Genomic DNA, 20,973 nt, shown 5'->3' on the forward strand with positions numbered 1-20,973 from the left:
ATAACTGTTGGCAGCACATGGCTGTTGGGTCACTCAGCGCTGTAATAAATCATTAATATAATGTAAAAAAAGTAGCTGCTTTTCTAGCTGACTTTTTGTAAAGCCCCTCATATATGCACTGAACAGCTGGCTGAGATGAGATCTATTCCCTGTGGTGGGCTTGGGCTGACAGGTGTTCACTTCAGTCAAAACTTCCTCAGAGTCATGTTTGGTTTTTTCCCCCTAGCAAGCCAGGGAGTTTTACATGTTGGCTGCCATTTAATGGATGAAAATAATGGTCTGTGTGCACCAATGTGCAGCCAATTTTCTTTCAGCTCCTAGTTTCCTCAAGTGGGGGTCAGGACCTGGTTCCAGGGCCTCTGATCATCATTCTGGAGGGCTAGATGGGCGGAGCCCCTACCATACTTTTTTTCTGGTGTCAATTGGGACTGTGCGCTGGTACAGGTGGAGCCGCTGTAGCTCATTCCAAACTTGCACCTTCCCCTACTGTTCTAGCCCTGGGCCTCCAGGCAGTCCTGCCGCACCTCCCGCCTGAGCTGCCTCTAGCCTCGTCCACCCCCAGCTTTGGCCGAGCGTGTCCGTCCACCCTCCCGCCCTGCTGTGCTGGGGCTTGTAGCAGCAGCTGGCGCCCCCCCCCCGCGTAGGTCGGGCCAGTAACTAGTGTGGGGGCCAGGTGCGGCTGGCGGAGCCGCTGCATCCCAGGGCAGCATTGAGCCTCTTCGCGGGCTGGTCCCACCAGCTCCTGGCCAGCAAATGCACTGTGCTTGGCTACGTGCCAGGGGCCAGCCCAGGGTGCGAGGACAGGCCGGGTGGGGCCTGTGGGGGCCTAGGCCATGGTGAGGGGTGAGCAGCACTGGGGGGAGTGAGGGGGGAGGATTGGGGGATGGGCCAGGCCCCTCCCCCCCGCCAAAGTACGCGCACGTGCCCTGCTCCCTCATTTAACACTCTGCTCTGCCCCTCCCCCCAACATGGCGGCGGCTCCCGGCCCGTCACGTGACTGCTCCGCTTCCAGTCCCCGCGGGCGTTGCTGGGCAACGGGGACACGCTGCCCGCGGCTGCAGAGAGCCGGGCCCGGAGCGGATCTGCCCCCCGCCAGGTAAGGGAGGGAGGGAGGGGCCCTGCGGCTCGGGGCCCCCCCTTGGGCTCCACCCCCGGCTGAGGAGGAGGGCCCTGCGGCTCAGGGGTCCCCCTTGGGCTCCACCCCCGGCTAAGGAGGAGGGGCCCTGCGGCTCAGGGTCCCCCTTGGGCTCCACCCCCGGGTAAGGGAGGAGGGGCCCTGCGGCTCAGGGCCCCTTGGGCTCCACCCCCCCCGGCTAAGGAAGGGAGGGGCCCTGCGGCTCGGGACCCCCCCTTGGGCTCCACCCCCCCCGGCTAAGGAAGGGAGGGGCCCTGCGGCTCGGGACCCCCCCTTGGGCTCCACCCCCCCGGGTAAGGGAGGGAGGGGCCCTGCGGCTCGGGGTCCCCCCCCTTGGGCTCCACCCCCCCGGGTAAGGGAGGGAGGGGCCCTGCGGCTCGGGACCCCCACTTGGGCTCCACCCCCCCCCCCCGCGAAGGGAGGGCGGGGCCCGGCGGCGCGGGACCCCCCCCGTGGGCTCCACCCCCCAGGGAAGGGAGGGAGGGGCCCTGCGGCTTGGGACCCCCACTTGGGCTCCACCCCCCCCCCCGGGTAAGGGAGGGAGGGGCCCTGTGGCTCGGGGGCCCCCCCTTGGGCTCCACCCCCCCGGGTAAGGGAGGGAGGGGCCCTGCGGCTCAGCCTAACCCCTTGTCAGCCCGGGCCCCCTTTCTCCTACCCAGCGCTGCTGCCCCCTACTGCGGGGTGCTCCTCGTGCAGCACCTGGCACAGGGGGTACCCGCAGGTGCAAATGTACTAGGGTTCTGCTGGGAGCCACGCGTGGGGCCGAGGGGGCAGAGCGGGGCCGGCAGCTGGGACTCCTGGGTTCGCTCTGCTGGGAGCCACGCGTGGGGCCGAGGGGGCAGAGCAGGGCCGGCAGCCGGGACTCCTGGGTTCGCTCTGCTGGGAGCCACGCGTGGGGCCGAGGGGGCAGAGCAGGGCCGGCAGCCGGGACTCCTGGGTTCGCTCTGCTGGGAGCCACGTGTGGGTCTAAGGGTGCCCAGGTTTGTACTGCTTTAACTGTATTGGTTTGAAATTGTATCGTTAAGGAGGTCTGATCTTCTAGCATGGGCACAGTTCTACCAGCATAAAGGTGCTTGCCTCAGTTTATTCCTGTAAACACTCCTATAATAATGATTAGAGGAATAAGCTCTACCAGCGTAAGGCACCTTTATACTCCTATAACTGCATCCATGCTGGGGGTGTGGTTTTAACAATAAAACCACCCCCACCCAACTGAAATAGTTAAATGGGGACAAAAACTGCGTAGACCAGGGGTTGCTCTTTAAAGGCCAAGGCCCCCATCTCATGACTGTGCAGTCATAGGTCAAAGGAAATGGTGGGAAAACCTGTTGCATGCTAGATCCATGTAAGAAAGTAGGGATACCCTTACAAAACAGAGCGATAGAAATCAGAGAGGCAAGACCCACTGGATCATCCAGTCCAGGATTGTTCCCTAATTTAAACTCTCTCATCATTTCTAAACACAGAATGTAATCCCTTGTGGTAGGGACTATGTCTTTCTGTGTCCCCCATGAAGCATCTGCTGTGCAACACAGCAGTGAAACGGTAAGTGTGAAGCAGTGCAAAGGTGCAACGTTTCCTTCTCCCTCGCCTCAGCAGGCACCATGGAGATCGTCTACGTATATGTGAAGAAGCGCAGCGAGTTTGGCCGACAATGCAACTTCTCCGACCGGCAGGCCGAGACCAACGTGGACATCCAGCCAGACCCGAGCCAAGCCAAAAACTTCATAGAGAGGGACCCCATTGATGCTGCAATACAGTGTGCCAGTGATATGTCGGAGCATGAGGTACAGTGGGAGCAAACAGAGCTCTCTTTTAATGAATATTTGCTTGCAAGGCTCCCTCTGACAGGATAAGAGAGATGTGTCGCTGAGGGGGTTGAAAGTTGGGTATGCTCAGCAACGCAAGGTGCCTGTAGTCAGTGATAAACTGGAGATCTTCTGGGACCCTGTTTGTAGGAGGAGGATATAGGTATCAAGATCTCCTCTGAAAGAAATACGGTGATGCTGCTGGTGTAATAATGGTACAGTATTCAGAGAAGTTTGCAATGATATTATCTCAGGGTTCTCACCCATCCTAAAATTCACAAGAGGGAGCTAATGTTTTCATTGCTGTCTCCTGCAGGACAGTTAAGAGCTCTGAGTTTGTCTAGTGGTTAAAGCAGGAGACGGGGTTCTATTGGTTCTGATTCACTGTGTGACCTTGGCAGCTCTAAGATGCTAAGATATAAAGTGGATTTGATCTTAGCTACCCCACAGAAAACCAGGTGTGAGGCTCCACGGATGTTTGTAGCATGGCTTGAGATCCTCCGAGGAGAACCACTGCCATAGCAGGGAAGAGACTAGTGTGTTGCAAACCTGGAATTCCATGGAAAAAGGGGGCGGTTGGGGGGTTCTCACTTCTCTGCAGTCAGTGATGGTAAATCAAGAAAACAAATCATGAATGATTTCTTAAGAGCTCCCAGAGTCGGACTGATCCTTTGCAAAGCCAATCTGCTCCGCTTGGGTGAGAGATGAGACGCTACTTTGGGTTTGAACAGTGGAGAAGTAGCCAATAATTCTTCATTCCAATGCTGGCCCCTGTTTGCAATCACGTAGTTGGAAACCCCTCTTCTCCTGCGTGGGGAGTAATAAAAGTAACAACTTTGTTAGTCCCGTTTGTTAACATTGCCCGATGAGCTCTGTGCCTCCCTTGGAATTTGCCTGGTATAAACAATAAGGGATTGCTCAGTTGTACATGATCCCCACTGCACTCCAGTAGATGGAAGTTGAGTGGGAGCGCTATGGACATTTGGTGAAGTGATTGTCCATAATTCCATTGTTAGCCACAAAGGGGACTACAAGTTCCACACTTGGTTATGGCCAGAAAAGTGACTGTAATGCTGGCAGCTTCTCCCCATCTGCGTGTGTGTGTGTTCAAGTCAGATCTGCTGATGGCACTCATGAAAATAGGGTTTACTCCCCTTTGCCCTGCAGGAGCAGAGCAGCCGGAGAGGAGTGTGCAGGGTTCTAGTCTGCCTTGTGCATCAGCAACTGAACAGCCTGTTCTATTCTGACTGCCGACTCTAGTCTTGGCGATGGCATAAGAGCCAGAGAGAAGAGGGCTGAGTTTTGAGAACCCAGCTGGGGTTTGCAACACTGACAAAGCCAGGGAAATCTGAGCACTGGCTGGAACTGGAATCAGTGAGGGAGTAAATGCTAGACCCCACGGAGCAGCTTTAAAAACCAAGCCCATCCTCTTTGTATCTTGCTTCCCTCTCTCTTTGTGTAACACTTCAGGTCAACACGGAGAGATTTGAGATGGAAAACGAGGGGGTTAACCACTTGGAAGGAGGGTGGCCAAAAGATGTCAACCCGCTGGAGATGGAGCAGACCATTCGCTTCCGGAAGAAAGTGGAGAAAGATGAGAACTATGTCAACACCATCATACAGCTCGGCAGTGTAAGGCCACTGTCCCATGCTTTCCTCCCCCTCTGCCTGTCTGCGTGTTACAACTCCCTTTCCCATCATGCTCTGCTTGCTGCCTGCCCTCCCAAGCCAGTAGCTTTCCCAAATGTCACATCACGGCTTATTTGCATGGCTTGCTTCACAGCTGATGGAACATTGCATCAAACAGAACAATGCGATCAATATCTACGAGGAGTACTTTGACGATGAGGAGACAGCAGACGTAGCAGATGAGCCTCCGTCTGCAAAAACCATCAATGTCTTCAGGTATTGGCAGTCAGGAGGTGCTACGCTGTGTTCTAAGCATTCACTGTTCTGTTCCAGTCCATACTGACCATTGGGCCAGCTGAGGCGGCTACCTCAGTTAAGCTGGCGCTGTTAAGCTGCATCTGCTGACAGGAGCAGGTATAACTGAAGCAGCCATCACAGCAGATCCTAGCAGCAGTCCGTCTCCAGCAGAATTAACTGCAGGACATCCCAGCTATTTGAATGGAAGGCTGTAGGTATAGCCTTTCTCCTGACAGAGACAGACTCTCTCTGCACTCGGACCAACCCTGTCAATTTCATCCTTGAAAAGTAATATATTAATATAGATGCTCCTTTGGGTATTTCCAAATCATTCTTTGGGTGAGGGGGCGATTACTACAAGAGTTCAGTGCCCCTCCTCGCTCGGATTATTTGTTCCGATCACTGAACGCAGACTGGTTTTCCTTCCCTGTATTCTGAGCAGTAATTAACATGTCCTTCAAAAACCAGTCAAATAATGTTCATATGGGGAGGATCTAGTGGACTTGGGGTATTATGGAGCTCTTCAGTGAGTATCCCAAGTTTTAATATCTTTTGTAGCACAGTGTCAAAGGAATCTTCCTTCTTTTGTTTCTCAAGGATTTTTTTTCAGTGTTAAGGCCTGTGTAGTAACTTTTAAAAGTTAGATCCTGGAATGTAATTGAATTTCTATAAATTTCTAACTGGGAAGGTTTATCAGCTCATCTAGGTCTTCCTGTCACAACCCAGTGCAGGATTGTTTCCTGTAATCAATACTCAGGGGTTTTAACCTGTTTTAATTGAGGTTCCCGCCACTTCCCTTGGGCAACTATTGCATAGCCTGGAGCATGACAAATTGTTAGCAAGTTAATGCCATTGTTTTATTATCAAAAAGGGATCCAAACTTAATCAAAAGGACAGCCACGCATCTCTCCTGGCACCCAGATGGAAGCAAGAAGCTGGCAGTAGCTTATTCCAGCCTGGAGTTCCAGCGAAGCTCCAAAGATATGAGCTATGAGTCATACATATGGGATCTTGGTAAGAAGGGAAAATGCTAGAGTTAGTAATGCTTGCCACTAACATGGTCCTTCATGTCTGTTAAGTGCTCTGAAGGGATTAACTAACTAACCCTCACAACACCCCGCCAGGAGAGTAGAAGGGACGTTGACTCCGGTTTTACACATGGGGGAATGAGAATTGGGGTTGAAGGTATCTGAAACCTGACCAAAATATGGAAAACAACCTTGTAAAGACCCACTCTCTGCAGGGCCAGAGTCACACCTTACGTGCCACTAGGCACAGCATCTTCCACGCCCCCACTGCCTACAGCTGACCTTTGTGTTTTTCGTAAAAAATGAAACGAAAAGAAATATAAACACAGCCTCCCTGGGAAGGCACGAGACCCTCCACCACGCATGGGGATCCCAGCCTGAGCCGGGGCGCAGCCCACCTGCCCCAGGAATGGCGCAAGGGCGGGGACCGTACCTCTCCCCATGGGTGTCTTCCGTCCCTCCCGCAGCCTGGCGCAGAAGCAGCGCTCCGGGTCTGCTCATGTAAATGAATGAGGCATTGGCCACGCCCCTCCCTCTCTCTCACTGGCATGGGGTGGAGGCAGCAGGGTGGCCAAGATTGGGAAGGGGATGGGACGCTCCCAGCCAGCACCTTCAGCACCCCCTCTCCCCCCCGGCCACGGCTCACAGCACCCCCAGGTGGGCTGACTTGGACGCTCACCCTGCTCCAGCCCCACACGCTGGGCAGCCACCAACCCACACCAGGAGCCCAGCCGCCCTCAGGGGAGCTGAATGTGTTAACTTTTAGCCCACTTTTAACTTTTAGGCGCCCCTAGAACGCTGGCACCCTCGGTGCCTAATTGGAAATCCGGCCCTGACTCTCTGGCTTCCCAGGACAGAGCCCTTCTCGCTTTTTCCAGTGAGCTCAGTTACATTTTCCAGACACGCTGGATTGTTAAAGTAGCTTAATTGCCCATTCTGTTAAAAAACAAGAAGCAACACAAGCCCTGGGTTGGGAAAATTACCTTGCTGAGGAACTTCCCAGGTGTATAGAACTTCAGTGCAGTGGGGATGGAGGGGGCGGGGTGGGGCTGAGAGAGATGTAGATGTTAGAAGCAGGACTCAGTCCACCGCTGAAAAACAAAAGGATGACAAGCAAACAGGGCGGTGGCAGTGGAGTGTGAAGAATGGACACCTCTTCCTCCCCACCCATCCTCTCACATGTGAATAGACCTTTCACAGCCACAGGGGGCTGCAACCACAGTCTGACAGATAAGGAAGCTGGATACTTTCCTTCTCCCAGCTATCTGTCTAGTGACTTGCATTCCCAGCACCTTGCAGCTCCTCAGTAATGGTCCCATCTGCTTTTTTTTCCCCCCCTTTAGAAGCAAGGTGCTAAATAGGAGAAGAGTCCTGCAGAATGGAGGCAGAAAGCGAGCGTTCAATGCAACACTCCTCCTCTTTCTGCCCCAAGACATGGCATGGCTAATAGTCTGTTTTGGGGGGACATGATGAGGTGCATTTTTATCTGAGGCAGAGAGAGGAATTGCTGATCTACTTCAGGCCCAGAACTGGAAGTCAGGACTCCTGGGTTCTCTTCCTGGCTGTTGTGATACCTTGGGCAAGTCATTTCCTCTCTCTACCTCCACCTGTACTTGTAAAGTGATTTCAGGTGAAGAGTGCTGCACAGGTGCTAGAGATTACTCCAGATTAGTACATTGTAGTAACGGTTTCTACCTGCCTCTCGCTAGCATTGATGCTGGGCAAGATGCTGGAAAGACGTGGGTTCTGGAGGTCACTGGCTAGTGTCCATCATTCCTGAGCTGAATTAGTTGGAAATGTTGTTTTCCTTCTGGGCTTCACTCAAACTTTGCTTTTCTCTATTTTGTCCCCTCCCGGTAGAAAATCCCAACAAACCAGACCTGGTTCTCAGGCCATCATCCCCGCTTATGAGCCTGGAATACAACCCCAAAGACTCTCACATCCTGGTTGGAGGATGCTATAATGGACAGATCGGTAAGGGACATGGATTGTATATAAAGCAACGCTACCAGGGGAACTGCTTAATTTTAATTCTGCGCTAGCCTTGCTCCAGTGCTAATCTGCACAAAGACTCCTTAGTGTCATTCGCTCCAAGGCCTGGAATACTGAATTGGAACACACGTTCCCCTGATTAGGCAGCAGGTGGTGGCCGTGCAGGCTATGTGGCTAGATAATTCACCATGATGTGATAGTGATCCAGGCGAAGCCCATTCTGACAGTGGCGGAGGTGGGTCGCCCTGGACGAGGAGGCTGTTATTTCCTAGAACACCCACTTAAAAAAAGGTGGCCATTGCATTTGTTTATCCCTCAAAGCGTGTCAGGCACTTTCCAGATGGGAAACAGACACGAATGTAGCTGGTGGAATGTTCTGAATTACTAAGTAACTTCAGTGCTTGTGAAATCAGCAGTCCCTGGGGACCGGAGGCTCATGCTTGTCCATACAACAGGTGCAGCCCAAACAGTGTCAGTAAGAGCGTCCTTTGCCCTCTACACGCACTGCCTGGCACCAGTGTGACTGAGTCCCATTATGTAGAATGGGCCGGTGCATCTCTGTGTCCATCCAGTCTGCCTGTGTGCGCGTGTCCTTTCAGCCTCTCGCCTGCTGGAGTCAGTGCAGTGGGGACGGGACGGGTGTGTGAGAGAGATGTGGACATTAGAAGCAGGACTGAGTCCACCAACACCCATAAACATTTTATTTATTGTCAACAGTAGCCCAGCTGTATCCGATTGACGTCAGTGGGGGAACCCCCCTCTCCCCCACCCTGGGATGACTCTGCTCTGTAGTGTTCAAATAGCTACCATCACCAGCACAAATATTCTCTCTGGCGATGCCCTGGGCATCTCTTTGCTAACCAGAGCGTCCTCCCCAGCTGCATGGCTGTAGATACACTGTGTCATCAAGCAGGCTAGAGCTGAGGACAGGAGGCTGCTGTTGTCGAGCCCGCGTGCTGTACAGAACACTGTGTATCGGGTAGCTGCTGGTGGGTAGGGTTACCTGCTATTGCTCGCTTCCCCGCTGATGTGCCTCGGGAAATGAACGGCGGCATGAGAAAAGCTCTGAATAATTGCCGTCATTTCATTTGTAGAATAAGTTTTGTTCCCTTGTTTTAAACATTAAAAGGGGCTCCCCCTTTGCCAGATCCATGTAAGAGTCTATTATTTATTCAGCCACGCAAGCCTTTCAATTTAATCACACTCATTTTTATGTTTTTGCTGCCCTTTGCAGCTGCAATCTGATCTGGCAGGGCATACATTAGAAGGACATTATCATGCACTCCTTAGGTGATGGAAGAGAGAGTCGATTTCACTTCATCCTTCACAGGGCTCCCCACGCATGCGGCTGATGGCCCAGCAGAGCACACGCTGTCACATTCAATTGTTTAATTATAACCAAGCAAGAGCAAGCGAGTGCCACTCTGCCACCTCCGCAGAGAATCAACCCAGATGCCTAACCCTGGCAAAAGCAGGGCTGGAGAAGTCATTTACACCCAAAATGGGAGCTACCTTTATGCTGTGCTAAGGATCCTCCTCAGCAGCATCTGTCTGGTGCAGAGATATGTGTATATAATACCCATTGTTTATGTAGGACCTCTGCTGATTTGTGCTCCTGCAGAGCCGCTAGAGGGTGCGTGAGTTACAGGCTGGGGAGTGGTTTGACGCCAGCCTGCTATGTGACCTTGGGGCCTGGATTTAGAAGGGCCAACCCAGACCCCCAGCTGGAGTAGATGGGAACTGGGGTGTTGCTCAGCAGCAGTACATACATCTCTACAGGGGATAGTGGTCATCCCCTGCCTCTCCAAGGACACTCAGACTTTCCTACACTGGAGTTTTTGGTTGCTGGTGTAGCTGCATCAGTGACTTGCTTACCCCAGCTTCAGGCTGCCCTGGGGAACCCACAGTTTAGCCTTTATTCAGCCCATCCACACTAGGAGTTGCAACAGTTTTGCTAGGTCAGTGTTACTCTATTGGCTGGTTTGATGGCTCTTTTGCGATGAAATGCACAACATAAGTGCCAGGTAGTTGAAACCCTTCTCCTTATTCCTGGCATCACTGGGGCACTGCTGAAGTGATGACCAAAGGAAGACAAACTCCACGTTCGCTTCATCCCGTTAGCAAGCACCGAGCGGGGAAACAACCCGTGGGAGCCAGGAGCAGAACCAAAACGCTGGGGGGAATGGTTATTGGCCAGGTCCTCTCGGGGAGCTGCAACCAATGGAGCGGGGCAGGGGATATGACGCAGCTGATGGTCTCCTCCCACTTCACAGCTTACTGGGACACCAGGAAAGGAGGACAGCCGGTGGAGCTTTCCACCGTAGAATTCAGCCACAGGGACCCCGTGTATGGAATGATCTGGCTTCAATCCAAAACCGGCACAGACTGTTTCTCCGCTTCTACCGATGGGCAGGTAACGGACAAGAGAAAAGGCGGTCTGTGGTCTCCACACAGCCAGCACCTGGCATCACCAAACGGTCACATCTGACTTGGTAGCACTGACAGTCTCTGCTCAGAGGAGAGTTAGTTTGCCCCAAGACATTCTCCTGCCCCACTCACACAGAGAGGAAACGTGGATGTACGTGTGTCCTGCCATTGCAGGTCCAGTCATTCATGTGTTTGATTCAAGAGCAGCTGCTGCCTGATGCTGGGTAGTAAAAGTGTCAGTATCTCTATACGAGAAAGAAACTCTGGGGATTATGAGAGCGAGCCGCTCTGATGTCTCCCATCCCCTCCGCCAGGTCCTGTGGTGGGATATCCGTAAGCTGACCGAGCCCACGGAGACACTGGTGATGGACATCAGCAGGAAAGGAGTCTTGGAGAATGCTTTAGGAGCCATCGCGCTGGAGTTTGAACCAACCATGGTGAGTGCTGCTTGCTATCCTTCCCACCAGAGATGACGTTGGGGGCTTTGTCCTGTGGTAGCCATTGTTCCAAAGACCTTAGGTGTCCCAGGGTGCTGAGCGGAGCTTAGCAGGGTTGTGCAGTGCTCCTAGGCCAGAAGCATGGTGGCCAGGATGCAACGCTTCATGGTGGAATCCTTAGGCACTGGCAAGGGGATGGGGAGAAGGGAACGTACATGTCTGTTGTATTAATTTAGGTGGAATAAATGGGCCAAAATTACTGTGTGACATTAACCAGTGTTAAATGAGGTCTGGGGTTTGGTATACTGAGGCATGTGCGTGCTTAGTACTCTAGTAAACGCAGGATTAGGAATCCTTTTAACCTTTTATTAAAGATACAGAAAAAAAGGGCAAACAGTGAAGGCCTTTGAAATGTAAAGTGTTAAGTGAGGCTTTCATTTTAAAACAGCCCTTGTTCCCTTTCCCTTAGCTGGAGAGTCTTTAAAGGGAAACTCCCTTGTTTGACAGGCACTTAGATGGCATTAAAAGTGGTAATAATTGTTCTTTTGGGGGAAAAGAGAATAAGTGAGTTGAGCTGGCTGGAGCTGGCACGGTCGCGGTTGTTGTTAAAGTTCAGTCCCGTTTCCTTTATTAGACAAAACATGGCAGACACCCGGAAAAGGGGGTGAGAAAAGAATTGCAGAGATAGAAAATGCAGCTTCTGTCTCTGATGTTGAGTCTCGCTGCTGGACAAACACAGGCACAGAACATGGTCTTATCAGCCACTCCAAGTTCTGGCAAACTTTTACCAGCATGGGGCCGTTTAGGGCATTTTGTTTAGCTGCTTTTTTGGTCAGAGGCTGTCAGCAGTATTGTAAAATGTACAGTCTTGGGATGGCTAAGCCAGACTCTTCTTACACAGAAGGAAAGAGAGAGAGAGGAAAGAGAAGAAATAAGGCAGGGAAGGAAAAGGACACATGGAAGTGTGGGGGCGCGCGCACACACACACACACACACACTCTCTCTCTCTCTCTCTGTCTCTGTCTCTGTCTCTGTCACATTTCTCAGGATTAGAATTAAGGTGGTCCCAAGAGGCGGTGGGGATGGTAGCCATGATGGTGAAGCTCAATCCAGCAGACAGTCTTCCTTCAAGGACCCCAAAAGGCTGTGATGGGCAGCATAGCCCATCCTCTCATTATTTTGTCCACCAATTAGGCCTAGTGTCCGACGCATCGGTTGTGGTTCACTGATTGCTGGTTCCACGCGTTTCTCTTTTACTCAGCATGATCTCAACACAGTCCTTGAGCTATATCAGGAGGCCTTTGTGTTTAGACTAATTCAGTCTGTCTGCCTCTGCACCTTTCCCCATCAACACTTGTTATTACAGGTTATTGGCGCATCTTACAAACTTTCACACACTTCCAACAGCTGAGCTCACGTGTAGGGTGTAACCTCGCTTCAGGGGCTGAAGAGTGTGAGTACCAATTTCAGGGCAGACTGTTAGGAACCAGGGCACGAACCCCTTATTGTTCACCAACCAATTACCAAGTGCAAATTCCTCCGGCTCTATAACAGTCGTAACATGGAGTCACAGACAGTCCTCTTGGGTACGCCACCCAAGTCAGCCGGCCTTTGTGATAGATGGTCCCTTACACCAAGGATCACAGCAGTATTCAGGTTACTCCCAGCCCCAAAGGACCAGTCACTTACCCCAGGTCAGTTGCACCTTGGATCTCACACCAAAGACAACGCTTGTTACCAATCCTATAATAAACTATCTAAAGATTTATTAACTCAGAAAAGGAAACCAGAGGGTTATTTACAAGGGGAAAGCAGGTAAACATAAAAACACAAATGTATTACAATCTTAAGATTCAAAAGATAATAGAAGCTTCTATAATAAGCAAGCTCTACGTGTTGTTTAGGGCTAACTCAGTCTACGCAGCTGGGGATCTCTTGCTTATGCCTAGAAAAACTTGCCTCCCCAGAGTCCCAAGCAGCACAGAGATAATCAGTTCCTCTTCATTAGGGGTTGTATTCTCTTCTTCACCCACTCTTTTGGTTGCAAAGCTCAGCTGATGGGTGGAGGCCGAGCCATAGCTCATCTTCATGGGGAGGAGGCAGAATAACAGCAAAAGTCTTTTGTCCTCTTCCTGACATGTATGTAGGGAAATTCCAGCTGCAGCATCTCACAATAGTCCATCTGATATTGATGGACTTTTCCTGTTTGGAAGGGCACGACACCTTCTGTTGAAGATCAACCCATCCCACTAATTAATGTGTCTCTCCTGTCTGGTGATTGACACAGTCACAGAGGTTCACAATACAGCTGCTCAAATATTACTTTACAATATGGGATGCAGATGCTATAAGTGAGCTTAATGCCAGCAGCAAGTCACAAGCGCATTCAATAAAGTCTAAACACTAAATGCGTTTGTAAAACTCTCATCCCTCTTTTAACAATACTAACCCTGTTGAGCCAGACAGATGCCTGCTAAGTATTTGTCAGTGTTCAGCTGAGACAGGGGGACCTTGGCATGAGCTCGCACCTGGCCTGCCAGTGTTGCATAGGGTACATTTGTAGGCCCAGTTAGTATGACGTCTCATACGGTCCTGGCGTTGTGTAGGGTGCAGCAGGCAAACCAGGTTCTCTACACACTCGTTTGTATTTCTCAAACATGTTGATTGCCTGAGCTTCCACACCCTTCACATGCTTCATTACCATGCACCACATCTGTCTGCATTCAGAGTAACTCCACTGACTTCCATGGGGTTACTCTGGATTTACATCAGCGGTGCTGAGAGCAGGACGTGGGCCCACATGGGTTGTGTACAAATCTGCTTGAATTTCAGAGCGAGGCTGGCCAGTGCCATAAAGCATCTCAAGTGCTGCAGGGGGTAATCTCTGCGCACAGCATGGATTTCCTTCACCGAACCAGCACTTAACAAGCCAGGAATTTATTTATTTTCTCCTGATCTTGGCATGCAACTAAAGGTCTCTGTTAGAAGACTGGGGTGATAATGGTGTGAGATTGTTGTTTGTTGCTAAAGCAGAGTATTTGCAGCATACATAGGGCTCTTCCCTGAGCAGCCTGCTGGGTTCTCCATTAGTAAGTGTAAATTACCCAGTGTTGCGCTTTGGCTTCCCTTCCCGCTATCCCTGCAGTTGGTTGCTGCCGAGACAGGAATAATCAGATGTAGACTCTAAGGGATCTCTAATCTCCAGAGCCAGCAGGGGCCTAGCCATGATAAGCATCTTTATCTCTGCGGTGGGCAGCGAGCAGTGCTGTAATCGCTGAGAATGCAGGGTTGCGCAGAGCCGGCGGGGGGCTGCAGTTGGTAGGTATCCTGCTCCCTGTGCACAAACATTGGGATGTTTACAAAGCGATGAGGCCGGCAGTGGCTGAGAGTTGGGGGGCTGCCTTGGCACCGGCTCTGCAGAGTAAACCTCAGCCAAGTGGAAGTGCCTTTGGTTTAAGACAAAGGAGCCGAGCTGTATATGACAATATAGGGATGGGAAAGGCCTGTTGGATGAGACTCCATCTCTCCAGCAAAGCATCAAGAAATGTAACCTCAGTTTATATACACAGTACATGAAGTGCAGGCAAAAAAAATAACTTGTGCACGTCCAGGGAAATGCCAGTATTCTAGGCAGTCACTTGATCTTCAGCGGATTCCACGCTACTTGTGCCAGCTTCAGGAAGCCGGAGTTGGGCTTGTTCCTAGACCAGTGGATCTCGCCAACAGCGCTCTAGTTAATAGTACACCTGCCAGTTTTCAATGCCGGGTTCACTTCTCCTCTTGATGCACGTTGGAAGAAAGTTTGCCTGCATAACTCCTACAGGCATTACTTGGATCCAACTACACCCTCGCCCTCCACTCATCTAGAGGAGAACAAACCCCTTGCTGGGACCTGCCCTTCATGTGGGAGATCCTCTCCTGCTGGAAGAGCATCCCCACGCCCAGTGACAGTTGCGTTCCACTGTGTTTCCGACCACAGCCGACCAAGTTCATGGTGGGGACAGAACAAGGCGTGGTGATCACCTGTAACCGCAAGGCCAAGACACCTGCTGAAAAGATAGTTGGCACATACAGTGGGCACCATGGCCCCATCTATGCCCTGGCAAGGAACTCTTTCTTCCCCAAGAACTTCCTGACAGTCGGGGACTGGACTGCTCGGATCTGGTCTGAGGACTGCAAGGAATCATCCATCATGTGGACCAAGTAGGCGATGGGTTTTATTTTGCACTTACTGTTTCTGTCCCTGATTTATAGGCCAGGATGGGGTTTCAGGAGTATCTCAGTGAGGGAGGAGCACAATTCTCAGTTAATTTTAATGGCACTTCAGTGCCTGAATCACTGGGCTTTGGAAATCCCGCCTGCTGCCCCTGCAAGTGGTGGTGGCAGGAAATTGTTCCTCCCCCGACAATTAGGTTTCTTTAGCTTTCCCCCTGCAGAGCTACGTAGTGAAGACGGAAGCAGAACAGGAGTGAAGGGACCTGAATTCACTCTGTGTCCAGCTGTATGTCCCAGCCTCCGTATAAGTGAGAGGCAGCTGCCTAGCGTATCTAGCATAGCAATGCATGGCGTGTTAAAGCTACGCACTCGGGGAATGTGGCAGTTACTCCAATGTAGCATAGCTCTGTAATGTGGATTCTTCAGCACCAAATGTTCTGAGAGCTGCTGGATTTGTTGGCAGGTACCACATGGCTTACCTAACAGATGGGTGCTGGAGCACTATCCGGCCAGCTGTCTTCTTCACAACCAAAATGGACGGGACCCTTGATGTCTGGGACTTCCTCTTCAAACAGAACAACCCCTCCCTCAGTGTGAAGGTTGGGTCAGAAACACGTCTTCTTTAACGTTTGTGTCTCCTCCTCGCCCGCTGGGTGGGAGCTGCGGGGATCTGAACCATTGCAGGGATGTGGTAGGTGCTTCGCAGACCTCTCCCGAGGCCGGTGGAAGGCTGCACCCAGGCAGTGATTTGAGTTGCTTGTGTGGAGCTCTGCAGCAGGAGCGAGCTAGCAAACGCATCCTGGCCAACCTGGCCATGCAGGAAATAAAGTGGCCAGCGTAAGCTCCGGTGCACACACGGGCACTCAGCAGCGTCTCACTGTTTGGGCTGCCCAAACTTGGAGGAAAGAAATGTTCCCGCCAAGCTTTTGCTATGTCCGTGTTTCCAGTGTGCCCATCATCATAGTATCTGGGTGCCACGTGGCATTCCCATCTGCCAGGCCTCCCTCCTCCCCCATTTAGGCCATGTCATATGTAAGTGAAAACATCTTTTAAAAATCAGTTGCAGCGAGTATTAAGGATAGTGCCTGAGGGGCTTGTGTCAGTCAGTCCTGACATGCTGAGGCGTGTGGCCAGCCTGCCCTGACACAGGTGCCCTGACACTCTGGTGATGGGCTGCACCTAAGCAGTAAACTTCCCAACTGGTCCTTCCTCCCCAGGTCTGTGACGAGCCTCTCTTCAGCCTGCGTCTGCAGGACAACGGGCGTTTCATTGGCTGCGGCTCTAAGCTGGGCACAGTGACCCTGCTGGAGGTCTCTTCCGGGCTCTGTACCCTGCAGAGGAACGAGAAGAACCTGGCCACGGCGGTGAGTGTCTCTCATGCTGCAAGTGGCAGCGTGGCCTGGCTGCGGTAGCTGCCGCAGGTGAGCTCGGGGTCTGCTTTGAACCCGGACGCTTCCAATCTCCCTCGTAAAGTTTGCCAGTAGGAACTGGCGCGATGCAAGCGGCTGGCATGGATTGTCGTTAGCGGTTTGGGAGTACGTGCTCTGGGGCACCCAGGTTGTCTGTACACAGAAGCTGCCCTGTTTAACTTTAGTTGGATTAAAACCAGATTTAGTTAAACCAGTGCAAAGCCCTGTGTGGATGCACTTATATCTGTTTAAGTCTGGTTCTGTGGGTTTCACTTTGCCCCCAGGTGTAGCTAACCTAGGTAAGAGCGTCCACACACAACGTTGCACCAGTTTAACTAAAATGGGTTTCAAATCAAACCTGCTGTTAAACCGGTGCAGCGTTGGGTGTAGTCCAGGCTTCCCGCGGGGTGTCTCTGTGCAGTGTCAGGAGGGGTACAGAGGTAGGCAATCCTGGGCCCATCCTGCAAAAAGGGGGGCATTCTGGTGGCATTCCAGCTCTCACTAACACCAGGGACGCGGCCCCCTGTGTTCTCCAGCCTTCCGCCTCTGTGCTGTGCAGGGCTGGCGCTCTCCATTCCCCTGGTGTGGGGAGGAGTTTTAAGGCAAAGACTCGCCCCTTCACTCCTGGTGGTGGGCACCAGGGGAAACACTTGGGTTCCTAAGTAAGTGACCTGATTTTTCCAGCACCCCCAGCTGCTGTGGCAGCTCCTCGTCACGGCCCATGGAGCAGGGTGAGGTGCCTAGCTTTTAAGCCCTGGAGCTCATCCCGAGGCACCCTGATCTGCCAGAGACACACTCGACCTGTGTAACTGCTTCACACCAGAGAGCCCACTCGCGGGGACTCCATGCCCCGTGCTATGTGAAGGAGACCTGTGGCTGATCCCTGGATGGAGGGGGATTGCAGGAATGCCGAGGGCATGGCTAATGTGTGCACAGAGCAGCGGGGCCTGCTGTGGGGCAGGAGGGGCGCAGCCGGCCGCGCTGTAGGGGCTAACGACATGGGTTCCTAGGGGCTCTGCTTCAGTTCAGGGCCCAGGATTCCGCCCCACAGCCCTGTCGCTGGGGGCCCAGGTCCCCGAGCCCTAGCCCTCTCTGCCCCCTGTGCCTCTCAGATGTTTGAGCGAGAGACAAAGCGAGAGAAGATCCTGGAGGCCCGGCACCGGGAGATGCGTCTGAAGGAGCGCACCAAGGCCGAGGGCAAGGAGGAGGACGTGAAGGTGGAGACGGAGGAGGAGAAGCCTGAGGAGCTGCTGGCCAGAGTCCAGAAGGAGTTCTTCGAGATCATCGAAGCAGAGATCAGGAGGAAGGAGCGGGCAGCCAAGCTGTCGAAAGCCCAGGTAGCACAGAGACCAGGTCTGCCAAAGGGATGGAGGGGTGGTTCTCTGACCATGGTGCTGCATCCTGGAACTGGTGTCTAGGAGGCCCGTGGGCGGGGGAATGACGCAGCACATCACATGTTGTGAGGAGACCAAATGGAAGTGCAGCTCTGCTCTGCCAGGTCCCTGTGATGAGGGACTTGCTGATTCCAAATCATGTGGACTCGGTTAAAAGTCAGAGGTGATTTCCCTACCTACCAGTCCTGCCACATGTCTTAGACCTGTGACATTTATATCAGCTGTCCTGTCTGAGAACATGGCATTCACACAGCAGGGCAGGGAGAGCCCAAGGAACAGACTGCTGTGGCAGGCTAATGGTCTGTTTGCCTTTGCTTTCATTTCATTGCAGGGGACCCCGATCCTCTGACAGTCACTTAGCTGAGTGTAGGTTTGATGGATGTGAGCCTGGCACTGCGTTGTTCACACCATTGTCACTGAACTGCAGTTATTCACGAAACCCTCCAGTACTGGCTTCCCCCCTAGGAAAGTACAGGCTGTTTGACAGCATCAACTGCACCCCTGTGGAGAAGCTGATTTCTGGCTGACTGCACAGTCCCGTTTACCGGTGCGCTGCCTGTTCTGGGGAACTCTGCCAGGCTGGCACACGTTCCACAAAAACGGGGGGCTGATTTTGATAGCGTTTCTAAGTAGTCACTGGTCAAAGGCCAAGGCAGCAGAGCTGGGCAGGGAGCCTGTTTCAGAGAGAAAGAGGGTCCGGAAGAGCAGGGTTTCCATGCCTGGGGACTTGGAACGCAATGATCTCCCTATTCCTTTCAGGAGAAGGAAGTTACAGATGAAAACGAGGATGAAGACCCCTACAAGGTCAGGATACACCCCAGGGTACCCCCTTTTCCCTACCGTAGACTGATTCCCCGTTTCTACCCCCGCCAGACTCCTGAAAAACCCCCACACTGCACCCTGTGGCGTTTTTCAGTGTCCCTCCTCTGAGCACCTCAATTTGCCAGTCATATGCCAATCCCCATGTGACATTCACATGCCGATCCCCATGTGACATTCAAACAGGAGCCAAAATTAGGGGCACCCCTGCCCCAGCCGTACAAAGCCTATTGCTGCAGCACAGCTGGGGAACGCGAGTCCGTCTCGCCTGCGCCGCAAGAGGGAACCGGGTAACTGGGTCCCCCACGTGGCAGCGCCCAGAGTGTAGCTGGAGCCCTGGGTGCTGTGGGAAAGGAGGGGTTTGTATTCTCAGCAAGAGGAGCCCATCTTTCTCCTTCCAACCAGCCCCACTCGGGATATGCCGTGGGGCCGGTCCCCTTCCTAAGGACACCAGGTGGGTTTGGCTTGGGAGCTTGCACCCAACCCTCGATTCTCAGCTGCTGCTTCTTTCCCTATGAACTTCCCCTCTCGCCTTGCACGTGAGCAGCTAACACTACCTCTCCGTGCAGCCAGCCTTCTGGGGCGGCCCCCTCTGAGGCAGCCATCCCATCCCTTCGGTCAGCTGCCTTGGGGCCGACGTGGAGAGGAGGCTTCCTGTCAGCCTCCATCCCGTGCAGTGCTCGGACTCAGGCGTCCTGCATCATGACACGCAGCATAGCCAGTGGAGCCAGAAAGAGGAAGGGTGGATTCAGCTCCGCTGTCTTGTTCGCCTGCTCACTGCATCTGTAACAGATCTGGAAGCCTCCTCCCCTGGCTGGCAGGGCATTGGGATGCTGTCTATGGGAACAGACTCTGGGGCCCAGGGGACCCTCCATGGCCTAACCCCTGTTCTCTCTCCGCAGGAGGAGTGAGCCTGGCGTGTGGCTCGCACAGTCGCACTTAATTTATTCTCGTACCAGTGCAGGTTGTTTCCCCTTTTGAGCTTTTCTACAAGACAGACTGGATTAATAAACAGCAGCATTTTTAAGCCATGTCTGGTTGGGTCCGACAGACGTTAGGGTGGCGGGATCTGTATGTTACAATCCGCTTTGCATCCTGGACCGCTGGAGGAGGCGGGCAGCCATTCCCTGGGCGCCGCTGTCTGCCTAGAGACCGTGCTGTCTCCCCTACGCAGATCTGCAGGCTGAGCAGCAGCCGCCGCTGGAGGTCTGTGCCATGTTCTATTCCGCCTGCTCTCCTTCCCCCCCTGCCCACAGGAGCATGGGACGTTCCCCTTCCCCTCCATAAGCAGGTGGTTTTATGACATGACAAAAGGCCACACAGTCCTGGTCAAACACTTGGCTCCTCTCCTTGTCCCAACATGCTGCACCCTGCAGCCACTGCGCCAGCTCACCAGGCCTAGCGATCCCAGCTGGGGCAGCCTGTCTAGTCTGTCGAGGTTCCCCTGTGACACTCGTCCACGCGGGATCTGCTTGGGCCATGGAACTGATTGGCTGGTTCCAAACTCGCGACTCTCCTGCTGACAGCAAAGGGGCCAGGCGCTGGAATACTGCCCGGGGAGGATGCACCGCGTGTGTGTGGCTGCAGGCATGCATGTGCCCCGGAGAAGCGGGGACTGAGTGGCTGTGTAGCAGCAGCAGGAAGATGATCATGGCAGAAGCAAAGTCCCCTTGTATAAATACATGTGCGCTGCTCCGGTAATTTGCAGACATGGCTAGAAACTTCAGCTGGGGACGGGGAGATTGCTGCACATTCGTGGCTGTAACTTCAGTCTGTTCCAGGCAGGAGCTTTCTCCTGAAGCTGCTGCTCTGCGGGGAGAGCTCAGAGCTGCGGAGGTCCCATGCATTGCCCTGCGGAAAGGCCTTTCCAATGGCTTGCGGTTGGGAAAGTGAAAGCAGCTCTCTGGGCCGCTCACCCAGCGTTTTTGTACAGAGCCCCTTCTCCATGTGGCCTCTCAGGCAGGTCGGTGTAGTCATCCCCTTTGTACAGATGGGGAAACTGAGGCACTGAGCGAGGGAGTGGCTCACCCAGAGCCAGGAATAGAACCTGGGAGTCCTGACTGCATCCGGTAGAGCAGACTCTGTCCCTCAGTAGCCCTGCCCCCTAGCTCCTCCCCCAGAGAGGGGAAATCCCTCCTGCCCCAAGCCTGTTCCCATCTGAGTGTTGATACTGCGGCTGTTTATTCTCTGTGTCACTGTAGTCCCCAGATGCCCCAGTGGTGGAGCAGAGGCCCAGTGCGCTAGGCACTGTACAAGCACAGAACGGACGTACGCAGAGGTCTGCTGGGGGGGACAGCAACTCTCTAGAGATTTGCCTAGTTTTACACCAGGCTACATTGAAAGCACTGGCGACGTCAGTACAAACTAACATTTCATTCAGACC

The 20,973-nt window shown here is 53.1% G+C and overlaps 1 protein-coding gene across 4 annotated transcripts; it reads left to right on the plus strand.

Annotated features, from left to right (window-relative positions):
- The first annotated feature begins 984 nt into the window (after positions 1-984).
- On the plus strand, positions 985-19,621 carry DNAI2 (dynein axonemal intermediate chain 2). Of its 4 annotated transcripts, none has more exons than XM_039500216.1 (14): positions 985-1,096; positions 2,732-2,922; positions 4,414-4,575; positions 4,727-4,848; positions 5,741-5,883; positions 7,758-7,871; positions 10,163-10,302; positions 10,631-10,753; positions 14,733-14,956; positions 15,432-15,567; positions 16,186-16,332; positions 17,490-17,714; positions 18,531-18,575; positions 19,493-19,621. In XM_039500216.1, the coding sequence occupies exons 2-14, from the start codon at positions 2,740-2,742 to the stop codon at positions 19,499-19,501; spliced, it is 1,773 nt and encodes a 590-aa protein (XP_039356150.1). In that variant the 5' UTR covers positions 985-1,096; positions 2,732-2,739; the 3' UTR covers positions 19,502-19,621. The 4 variants fall into 4 exon arrangements, with proteins under 4 accessions (XP_039356150.1, XP_039356153.1, XP_039356152.1 ...); XM_039500218.1 differs by having other exon boundaries at positions 999-1,096; positions 2,735-2,922; XM_039500217.1 differs by lacking the exon at positions 985-1,096 and adding an exon at positions 2,034-2,115.
- The last annotated feature ends 1,352 nt before the right edge of the window (positions 19,622-20,973 follow it).

Source organism: Mauremys reevesii, linkage group 15 (assembly GCF_016161935.1).
Source record: "Mauremys reevesii isolate NIE-2019 linkage group 15, ASM1616193v1, whole genome shotgun sequence".
Classification (NCBI taxonomy): domain Eukaryota; kingdom Metazoa; phylum Chordata; order Testudines; family Geoemydidae; genus Mauremys; species Mauremys reevesii.